Here is an 11,696-nt window from a genome sequence, read left to right as displayed (position 1 = left end):
TCGAGGTTTCACTTCAGGGTCACTTTGCAAGGTCGGGTTTTTTCTGCTCCAGAGCAACTGCCTTGTGCAAACACTGTCCTTCACTCAACTCCTCCTGCACAGCCCCTTGCTGGGGCCCCATGGGGGTTGGGGTACAGGGTGCTGGCCGCCCACCCCTCCCCACTCAAGGCTGAGCTGAGCGGACGGGGCTGCTTCGCAGGTGCTTTCAGAACCCCTGGACTTCCCGCTGGCTGTGTTCAAAGGAGGGGCACATGCTTTCGGAAGAGCTCAAATTCTGCAGGACCCTCAGCTTTGCCTGAACCTGAGGCCACAAGCTCTACCGAGTTGGCCATAGGCACAGGGCACCCCAGCTGCCGGCTGCCGAACTCCCCCCAGAAGCCCTGTCCCACCGGAGTCTGGTTCCAGCCGAGAGGGGCCCTGGCTGCCTTGACTTTGGGGCTGTGTTCCAGAAGCGCACATTCCAGATTCCTGGGGGCTCAGGGCCCTGCCAGTTTGTCACCAGTGCAGGAAGAATCAGGAGCGACATCCATGAAGGCGCCACTGAACGCTGAGTTGGTTGAGGGACCTGGACAATCCTGGGGTGGCAGGTAGTGGAGACCCCTCCTCCATCCCATGTGGTCCCCAAGGCAGTGCCAGGGCAGAGTGGTACTAAAGTTTGACCTAGGGGCAGAGTTTTAGGCAAACGGTAACTTGGACATACCCCAACCCATTCATGGGCTCTGGAGTCTGACCCCAGGTGATGCTCAGAGACCTGACACATGGTGGACAACCCCTCTCCCCCACTGGACCTATCACTGGGGCAGCAGCCAGTTGCTCCACTCAGGGTCCCTATCCCCTGCTGCCCCGTGGGATCCCTGCCACTATTGCCCAGATCACTCCACATGGGGCCACCATCACCATGAATGCCCAGGAAGCTCTGACTTTTAATGGTCAAATGTGTTGTGTTTCTGGGGCTGGAACGATAGCACAGTAGGTAGGGCATTTGCCTTTGCATTTGTCAACCCAGGTTCGATTCCCAGCATCCCATAAGGTCCCCTGAGCACCGCCAGGAGTAATTCCTGAGTGCATGAGCCAGGAGTAACCCCATATCACCAAAAGGAAAAAAAAAAAACAAACCAAAAAACAAAACCAACCAACAAACAAAATGTGTTATGTTTCCTGTGGGGTTTTGTGTAAGAAATCCCATCCCCCCCCCCCACACACACATACCACCACAGACATAAGCCAAGGTTATGAATTACTTTCTACACATTTTCAGTTGTCACATGTAGGTCCGTGAGACGCTGTAAATACCTAAGCCACATGTAATTAATTTAACATTTCTAGTGACCTGCACTGTAGCACTGTCCTCCCATTGTTCATCGATTTGCTCGAGTGGGCACCAGTAATGTCTCCATTGTGATACTTGTTGCTACTGTGTGTGGCATATTGAATACATCATAGGAAATTTGCCAGGCTTTGCCGTGCGGGCGAGATACTCTCAGTAGCTTTCCAGGCTCTCCGAGAGGGGCGGAGGAATTGAACCCGGGTCGGCTGGGTCAGCCGCGTGCAAGGCAAATACCCTACCCGCTCTGCTATCGCTCCTGCCCTTCTAGGGGCCACATATTTTTAAAGAGAAAAGAGGAAAAAAAAGAGAAAGAATTCCAATATCATTTAATCTAATCTGTGCAAAATGATATTTTAACCTCTGACAGCATACCATCAGTGAGGGATCTAATTTTTCTCAGATTAAATCTTCAAAACCTGCCTCTGCTTAGAACCCAGTCAGATGCTAGTTCTTTGGTCTGAAACAGTCACGACTTGTTTAAACTTCATGAGACTGACAGTTGAACGCTAGGTTTCACACAAACCCTGCTCCAGGTTCTGGCTGGCAGCTGATGAACTGCACCGGCCACTGGCATCTCTGGGCCTGGGTCCCGGTTCCCTGTGAGCCTGGCCCCATCAGCATCATAGCTGCGGGTGGTCCTCTAGTTCTCATCACGCTGCTCGGGGATACCTCAGCAACACACCCCCATACTTCGACTGCACAGAGACCGTCACTAGAGTTCCCCACTCCCCTGAGCATCCAACAGTCAGTGTTCTGTGGAGGACGTTGTTGGAAAGGGGTGTGCGTGGCAGGGGGACTCTCAGAGGCTGAGGAAAGGGGTCACTACTAGGCCTCCATCCCCTGGATCTCGGGTGTGAGTCAGTGGGAGAAGCGAGCATCTCTCACCTGCACGCCCTTCGGCACGGGGTCCCGCTTTCCCGGGAGGTGTTTCGGGCGCTACCCGAGACTGCAGGGACCTCCTGAGTTCCCGGGCTGGTTTCACGGTGGTTTGCCTCGGCTTCCCCATAATGCCAGCAGGCCTTTTCCAGCATCATGACCGGGGGAGGGCAGACCTGAGTGCTGCTCAGATTAGAGCTGTGCAGCTTGTTGGAGGGCAGGGACCTCCCTGCCTCCCTCCCCCGCAGTACCGGCTTTCCGGGGGGCCAGTGGGGAGCCCTCCCCTGCTGCGGCTGAGCTCCTCCTCAGCTTACACACCTCTCTGCCTTCACAAATACTGTCCTTTCCCCAGAGCCCAAGGCCTTCCTCTTTCTCCCCAAAGCTTGTCCGGTCTGTCCTCCGTGCTCCTCAGCGGCCCTGGGCTCTAATCTGCCAGGGCCAGAGAGGTAGCACGGTGGTTAACGGCGCTTACCTTGCGCGTGGCTGACCCTGGTTCAACTCCCAGCACCGCATGGGGTCCTTGAGCACCACCAGAGCACAGAGACGGCAGCAAGCCCTGAGCACTGAGAGCTCTGGCCCCCAAGCCACCCAACAGGCGGCCGTGGCGCCCTACGACTCCACGTCCCACCTCTTCCTGTGGGTGTGGCCCAGGGGCCACCCGCCCGCCCATGCACACCTGCAATGTGCACCACAGCAGAAACGTACAAACGTCTACTTCTAATCGGAACCACATGGGCTTCTAAAAGGCAGAAAAAGGGGGGCAATAGGCATTGCTCTCACAGACTCGCCACTCCAAGTATGAGGCCAGGGGTTCATGGGGCTGCAGACACCTACAGCCAGTCTCCAGGTCCTTGGAAGCTGGCATGAAATCCCCTCAACTAACGTCAAAGTTATCTTTTTTTTTTTTAATGTTATTAGTGAAACACCATGAGGTACAGTTGTAGACTTACAAGATTTTGTGCTTGGGTTTCAGTTATACAGTGATCGAGTACCCATCCCTCCACCAGTTCCCTTTCTCCACCACCAATGATCCCAGTAGCCCTCCTACTCCCCCACCCCCCATCCTATCCCGCCTCTGTGGCAGGGCATTCCCTTTTGTTCTCTCTCTCTCCTTTTGGGTGCTGAGGTTGCAAAAGAGGCATTGAGTGGCAATCATGTCCGGCGTCAAAGTTATCTTGCTAGGTCCTTTATCAGGGTCCTTTGACTGCTGAGTGCACTGAAATAAAAGTGAAATAACTAAAATTTTTCTCTCTCAGCTTGCCACCCAACAAACACAGACCACGTGACCAAGGAATGATGCTGAGGCCTATCTGTCCCCCTGAAATAATGTGGGGCTCGGCCACGAGGCGTCCTCAGAGCAGGGGTCCTAGAAGTTGACTGTCTGCCTATGTCCCCACACTCTTCCAATGTGCCAGGGACCAGTTTAGCTGGTAGCACTGTCAGGACATCCATACATGGTCCTACAGGCAGGGATCCTCTCTCTGAGGGGTCATTGAGGGGATCAGAATGGCAGCCCATGACATCCCCGGAGGGGGAGGGGGCAGGGAGGGGATTAGCTGTGAAGCAGGGAACCTGCCTTGGTGCTCCAAGTCAGGGAGCTCAGGGCTGGAGGGAGACTGTGGCACAGAAGATGCCCTTCCCTCTGCGCAGCAGGCAAAGCAGGCTCTGGGCAGCTCAATGGGACAAGAGTAGCCGTGCCTTGATTAGACCAACCTATCAAATGCCACCCAGAGCTAAAGCCGAGATCCTGCCGCTGCCACCCACAGGCTCAGCAATGAGCCACATTAACTTATGGCCCAGGATGGACCACATTCCTCTCCCCCGAGGATGAACTGCAGTCCTCTCCCCTCCAGGATGAACTGCATTCCTTTCAGATGCCCCGTGGCCATGTGGCCAGAGCACCTGTGCTGGCTGAGATACGTTACGTTTAAGCAAAACATAAGGAATGCATGAGTTTCAAAACGGTTTATTTCTTCCTTGCCCAGAGGTGGGGGAAGCTTGCCGCATCCTGTCCTGGGTTAGCCCAGGGGAGTCTCAGGCCAGAGCCTCTCGCCCTGGAGAGTCTACGGGTCCTAGTGGCAGGGCAGGAGGTGGCTTCATGTCGCAGTAGCTAAAGCCGAAGCCGTCCAGCTGGTCTCCTGGAGAAAGGCTCTCGGCGCAGAGTACCTCCAGAGCTTGGCTGTCCCACAGGCTTCTCCTCTCCAGTGCATCCTGGAGAAGCTTCCGGATTCTCAGGTTTTCCTTGGAGGTGGCCTCCCAAACAACCTCAAGTTCACCTTCCATATCTCTGACAGAAATAAAGGAAAAGTTTAAAATAGTTACAAGTGGATGGATAGGGGGAGTATTATGCTAAGTGAAATGAGTCAGAAAGAGAGGGACAGACAGAATGACTGCACTCATTTGTGGAATATAAAGTAACATAGTATGAGACTGATACTCAAGAACAGTAGAGATAAGGGCCAGGAAGTTTGTTCCATGGTTGGAGGCCTGCCCCAAGGGCTGGGGGAGAAGGCAGTTGGGATAGAGAAGGTACCATTAAATAAGCGATGGTTGAAAGGATCCCTCGGGATGGTAGATGCGTACTGAAAGTAGACAAAGGACCAAACAAGGTGGGTCTCTCTCAGTACCTGTATTGCAAATCCTAATGCCACAAAGTAGAGAGAGAATAACCGGGGACACTGATGGTGAAAAATGTACGCTGGTGGAGGGATGGGGGTCTGATCATTGTATGACTGAAACTCAAACATGAGAGCTTTGTAACTGTAGCTCATGGTGATCCAATAAAAAACAAACAAAACCCTAAAGACTCCATTAAAAAAAATCTTAGAATCTGACAGAGATCTATGACGGAGATCTGAGAGCAGTTCATGAAGCCAAGCTTCTTAATCATCCTAGTGGCACCACGCAACATCTCCAAAGTTCAAGCACTGACAGTCCCGCAGGAATAAGAAAACTTAGATGGGAAAGTTGTATAAAAGCCCCCTACGCTCAACAAGTGAAAACAAGAGCACAAGAAGGCTCGACTAGCACCTAAGAGCTCACATTTACGAGATCTATGTTTTTAAAAGCAGTATAAATTATTTTGTACCTGCTAAGGGGGTGGATGGGTAGGTAACTTGGGACATTGGTGGAGAGAAGGTCACACTGGTGGTGGGGTTGGTGTTGAAATACTGAATACCTGAAATGACTATATTATGAACAACTTTATGAATCAGGGTATTGTTTAAATAAAGGTTCGAATGGAAAAATTAAAAAAAAAACTCTTAGAAAAAACAAAGGGCAAGCCCTTTGTGGAAAACCTGCCACAGTGAGGGCAGTGGTGGGGGTGGTGGGTTAGGATGAGGAAGGGACCATTGCGACAATGATAGGAGGAAGTGGTCAATTTGGATGAGAACTGGCGCTGGAAGGAGGTACAGTCATATGTATGCTATGTCTTCAGTAAGAGTACTGCAAACCCTGGTTCCTTAAAGGAAAAAATGAAAAGGGAAACATCTCACCATAGAGGCAGGTTAGGAAGGGGTTGGGACTGGGGACACCGTGGAGGGAAGGGGGCACTGGTGAAGGGACTGGTGTCAGAACAATGAATGCTGAAACTCAATCATGAGTAACTGTGGAACCTGGCAACTTACAGTGATTCAATACACAACAAATAAAATTAAAAAAAAAAGTAATCTTTAGTAAAATAAAATAACTCTTAGGGATAATAGACCAATATAGCAAAACAGTATGCCATATTATCAGTTCCAAAAATAGATGTTGCTTTTTTATGTGCCAACAGCGAACTAAAAAAGGATTAAAAAGACAAGTCCAGGAGGCTGGAGCGATAGCACAGTGGATAGGGCGTTCGCCTTGCATGCGCTGACCCTGGTTCAATTCCTAGCATTCCATATGGTGCCCTGAGCACTGTCAGGAGTAATTCCTGAGTGCAATGCCAGAAGTAACCCCCTGTGCATCGTCAGGTGTGATCCAAAAAGCAAAAAAGAAAAAAAAAGACAAGTCCACTTAAAATAGTGTCCCAAAACATCATATACCTAGGAACCAACCTGACAAAGCATATCAAAAACCATAAGTCACTATTGAAATTTAAAAAAGTCCATGTTCATAGATTGGAAGAGTTAGCCATTGTTAAAATACCAATGACATTTTTTAATTAATGCAGAGCAAATGCTACTAAAAATTTTCTGGAATCATAAAATTACTGAATAGCCACAGCAAATTTGAGGGGGGAAAAAAAGAGAAGAGAAGTACTGTATTCCGGATTCTAAATCATAACAATAACAATAACAATAACGGGTCTCATTCCCCTGACCCTCAAAGAGCCTCCAATAAGGCAGAGTTGGGAAGGACGAGAGGAGAGGCTGCTAAAATCTCAGGGCTAGGACGAATGGAGACATTACAGGCACCCACTCGAGCAAATTGATGAACAACGGGATGACAGTGGTACAGTACTTTGTACTATACAGCTACAGTAATCAAAACTGTGGGGTACTGGAATAAAGACAAACTCTCAGAACACTGGAGTAGAACTGAAAGCCCAAAGGTAAAGCCTTGATTTATAGACAATTAATCAATGACGAATTGGGTGCATGAAATCCCTCATAAACAATCTATGATAGGAAAACTGGATATCCATATGCAAAATAATAATAATAATTAATAATAATAATAATGAGTTGGACCTAGATAAAAAGCAAAAGTTAATCAAAAGTGCATTAAAGATTTCAGAACCTATCAGATACACAGAGAAAAACAGGCAGAACTCCAGGGGATGTGGACTTCAGAAATGGCTTCCCTGACTTGAGTTCAGTGGTAAAGATAACAAAACAAAAATCAACATCAAATTAGAAATAGTACTTTGTATATCTTGAATATTAGTGATGTATCTGCTATATGTGTGCAAAATACTTTCTATCCTACTGATGGCAGAAAATATTTGCACACCATGGATCAGAAAAAAGTACTGATATTTAAGATAAATAAAATACAAAGTTCGGCCTTAAAATATATCAATGACCCCATCAAAAAATGGGAAGAGATGAATAGATACTTCCTGAGGACGGCGGGTAGGCATATGAAAAGTATTTACCATCCCTTATTACCAGGGAAATACAAATCAAAATGACAATGAAGGATCAGATCACTCCAGTGAGAATAGGTTATAACACAAATACTGGAAACAACCAGTGCTGACAGGGATGTGGGGAAAGCCATTCCTTTTTTCACCAATCCACTAATGGTGAGAGACAGAGCCCGTCAGTGTAATCATCTGCTTTGGCCTCTGTGGAAAACAGTATAGAGACTGTTTGGAAAACTAAGAATAGGGCCAGAATGATAGGATGGTGAGTAAGGAGCTTGCCTTGCAAACGGCTGACTCGGGTTCAATTCCTGACACCCCATCTGGTGTCCCACGCCTTGCCAGGAGTGATCCTTAAGCACAGAGATAGGAATAAAACCTAAGGACCACCTGGGTGTGGTGCAAAAAGTCAAACAACAACAACAACAACAACAATAAAATGCTAAGAATAAAGTTTCCATGCTAGTGGATGGAACTTGCCTGGCATCTATCCCAAGAAAACAAACATTAATCTGGAAAGATAGACGCATAACCACTGTGGGGGTGGGGTGGAGTAGAAAAGTTTATTGGAAAGTCGGAGAGAGATTAAAAAGTAACTTCTCATGTGGAAAGGAACTGAGTATAGGACAAATAAAAAAAAAAGTTCTTTATAACCATTTTCAGTGCAGTGCTAAGCACAATAGCCAGGATATGGACCCCCACCCCCAAATGTCCAATGACACAGGAATGCACAAAGGAATTGTGGGAGAGGCAGGCACCTCTGTGACATGGGAACAGGGGTGGAGGATCTTTGGGACTTCTGTGGTGGTGAGATGTAGTAATTAAGCACACCAAAACCATAAAAGTTAGCACAACCATATTCCAGACTACAATAAGTACAATAAATAAAAAAAAATTACTCAAAATTTAAACAAGAAAACCAAGGAGATGGAAAAATTTAAATGCAGTTGCATTAAGGATTAAGTAGGTTTCACATACATTTAATCTGAGACCCAGAAGGAAATTTTAAAAGACTTATTAGATAATGGCTGAGAATTTCTAAACTAAGGATAAACACAAAACCGCAGAAATAGAGGATGTTCTACAAGGAGTTAAAAGGGAGTTTATAAGTTTAGCACTTAACAGTAAAATGGTCAAATAGAGGAGATGGGGGAGCTCGAGAGAAATGATGGACCACCCGCTTTTAAAAACGGTGAAGATTTCTTAATTAGCAGTCATGAAAGAGAACACAAAGCTGAGAGAAAAAGATTGTCAAAGTAAAATTCTATACCCAGTAAAAATGATCTTTTAAGGATGAGGCAAAATTCAGATAAATTTCAGATAAACCTAAGAAAGCTTATTCCCAACACAGTCTCAGTAAAGAAGTTTCTAAAAAAAAAAAAATGTAGTTACAAGAAGGAAAATAAAGATAAACTGGCATGTACAAATTTAAGTGTTTATCTGTGGGCCTGAGGAGATAGTGCAGTGGGCTGGGAGCTTGCCTTGCATGCGGCTGACTCAGGTCCGATCCCCGGCACCCCAGATGGTTCCCCCTGACCCCCCAGCCCCACCATCGCCAGGAGTGAGTGAATCCTGGGCTCTGGGCCAGGAGTAAGCCCAGTAAGGAAGCTCTCAATCTAGTGGCTAGAGAGGCGCTCTGTCGGTGTCCAAGATGCTGCTGAAAGGCAGAGAGCAGAGTAATACGACATTATAGTAGGAAAAGAGAGTTGTTATTGCAAGGGAGCTTTTCTTGAGGGTAGCCAGGGGCTATACGCAGAGGGATAGATAATACAGCAGGCAGAGCGTTTGCCTTGCATGTGGCTCACCAGGGTTTGATCCCTGGCACCCCATATGGTCCTCGGAGCCCCATCAGGAGAAAGCCCAGAGCACCACTGGGAGTGGCCCCAAAACAAACAAACAAAAAGATGATCTCATAGTGCTGATCAGGCAATGGCTAATTGATGGCATAAGTCCCCTCTTTTGGTGATAGGGTCTAGCATAAAAATCTCCATTTGGGGGGTGGGTGGGAGTGACAGAACAGCAGGTTGGGCATTTGCCTGGCACAGGACCAACCCAGGTTCAATCCCTGAGCGCTGCCAGGGGTGATTCCTGAGTGCAGAGCCAAGAATACAAATCAAAACAAACAGAAAACCCCACCTCCACTTGGGGCCTGCTGTCTAGTTTTTGTTTGTTTTGGAGTTTCTCCTGCTGGGGATCCCTAGACAGTGGGGTTCCCAGGGATGTCTTGGGACATAGCCCAGCATCCGGCCTTGAGCTGGCAGCCTGACATTTGCTGCAAAGTACTTTACACCACTGAGTCATCTTCCCAGTCTCAGATGTCTGGATCGTCTTTCTCATACTTAGCTGTTCACTGCAAAATGTCAAGGTCAATCACTAAAAGAAAAAAATGGAATGTGTAGTTTTCAAAACATTAGAGGGTAAAGAAACTGGTAAATGGTAGGTAGGTAAATTTAAAAACAAAACAACCTGGGGCTGGAGAGACAGTACAGAGGGTAGGGTTACTTGTCGGGTGCACAGCTGACCTGGGTTCAATCCTCCGCACCCTGTCGGTCCCTCATGCGCTGCCAGGAGTAATCCTGAACATCTCTTGGGCGTGACCCAAGGACAAAACCCCAAAACAAACAAAAAACCCTACGGGGTCAGAATGATATCTGAGTGCAGCATTTTCTTGCTTGGGGGCGGGGGGCACACTCAGCTATACTCAGGGCTTACTCCCAGCTCTGATCTCAGGAATGACTCCTGGCGGAGATTGGAGGGTACTAGGAATTGAATCCATTGAATCCTAGTTGGTTGTGTACAAGGCACACTAGTGCCTTACCTGCTGTACTATCTCCTCTGACCACTTAAAAAAAATAATAAACTGGAGTTGGGATGGGAGTAGTTACTCCGAGGATGGGGCTGGGGCTTGGGGATCACCCCTGGTGGTACTCAGAGGACTAGTCCATAGCAGGTACTAGAAAAAAAAAAAACACCATCATGCACTACAGATTCTGAGTCATCCTCCTGGAGCTGGGCCCATTTTTCACAGTGACTGATGATGGTAAGAACGTCTGTGACCAGAGAAACTGGTCTTTGACCCCCCCCAGCCCCCTCCCCCCTTCCCCATTTAATTCATTTTGTCTGACAATAAGAAGCATAGGCAGATGGAACACTGACACTCGCATCCCACAATGCAATACAGATGTACATCAAACCATCACGTTGAACATCTTAAGCGTATTAGATCATACTGTCAACTGTGAAAAAACCCGTACAAAGCTGGAGAACCATTTTTTAAAAGGTGGAAAGCAAACAAGAAGATCACTATTAAAGTCAGTTACAACGAAAATGTAAAAGCAGAAACAAGCGGCTAAGCGAGAGTGATCCAAGGGTTCTGCCGACCCTCCGACCCACAGTTTAGGAAACGGGGACCGGCACGGGGCCGTGGCACCCCACCTTTTCTGCTGCAGGGCCGCATCCAGGACCTCCTGCTTGTCCTGCAGAACCCGTTGGAGGTGCCTCATCTCCTGCTGGTACTGGGCCGTCCTGCTACTGAAGTCCTCCTGCTGCTCTGTCAGGCGGTGACTGATGTCCCCCACCTTCAGGGCCGTCCGCTTCCTGTACCCCTGAGCGATAGGACAGACACTGATGAGGAGGTGCTACCGCCTATGGGTCCGGTGGCCAGCACATCCATAGTCTATTCCATTCAGGCATGTTCTCTGGCTCCCCACGGAAAGGACTAAGACATCACACAGTAGGTCTGCACACTCCAAACTCGAGTAACACGCCTTTCCTCACTCTTGCTTTACATTAATATGCTAACTCTCTTACTTCTTGCTTTTTCAGCGAGGAATGATATCCCCTGACTCTTAGTTACTACATCGGACAAAAATTAGTAAGTCTATTCTGCCTTCCACCTTCCTTTCAACTTCTCCTTTATTATATATATTTTTAAAGATAGAAATATTTTATTTAATGTTTTTTTAGCTTTTTATTTTAATGAGTCATTGTGAGATACATTTGCAGACTTAAAGACTTTCATGACTGCGTTTCAGTCCAATAATGTTCAAGTACCCACCCCTCCACCAGTGCCCATTCTCCACCCCCAATATTCCCAGTATCCCTCCCCTGCCTTCACTCCTTCCCACCCCCTCCCTCTGTGGCAGGCACAATCCCTCTTACTCTCTCTGTCCTTTTGGTTGCTATAGTTTGCAATACTGGTAATAAGCAACCTTCATGCTTGGTCCATAGTCTATTTTCAACATTCATCTACTATCCTGAGCAATCCCTCCAACCATCACTTATTTAGTCTTACTCTCTCCATCCTAGCTACCTTTCCCCCTAGCACATGAGATCAGCTATCAAGCCATAGGGCATCCCTCCTGACCCTTTTTTTAACTGTCCTTAGGTGTTAGTCTCCTACTATGTTACTTTATATTC

At 47.7% G+C, this 11,696-nt stretch overlaps 1 protein-coding gene across 1 annotated transcript in view; it reads right to left on the bottom strand.

The window, feature by feature from the left end:
- Positions 1-4,153: 4,153 nt before the first annotated feature.
- The window catches only part of CEP89 (centrosomal protein 89), a 70,917-nt gene continuing 63,374 nt past the window's right edge, over positions 4,154-11,696 (bottom strand). The window contains exons 18-19 of the mRNA XM_056136634.1: positions 10,713-10,882; positions 4,154-4,490 (exon numbers count right to left, since the gene is read on the bottom strand). Of these exons, the coding sequence (XP_055992609.1) occupies positions 4,238-4,490; positions 10,713-10,882 (423 nt within the window). The 3' untranslated portion in view covers positions 4,154-4,237. The remainder of the gene's footprint in view (positions 4,491-10,712; positions 10,883-11,696) is intronic.

The sequence above is a fragment of the Sorex fumeus genome, unplaced genomic scaffold (assembly GCF_029834395.1).
Source record: "Sorex fumeus unplaced genomic scaffold, SorFum_2.1 ptg000122l, whole genome shotgun sequence".
Lineage (NCBI taxonomy): Eukaryota > Metazoa > Chordata > Mammalia > Eulipotyphla > Soricidae > Sorex > Sorex fumeus.
The sequence above is the reverse complement of the archived record's forward strand: the minus strand, read 5'-3'. Positions and strand labels throughout refer to the sequence as shown.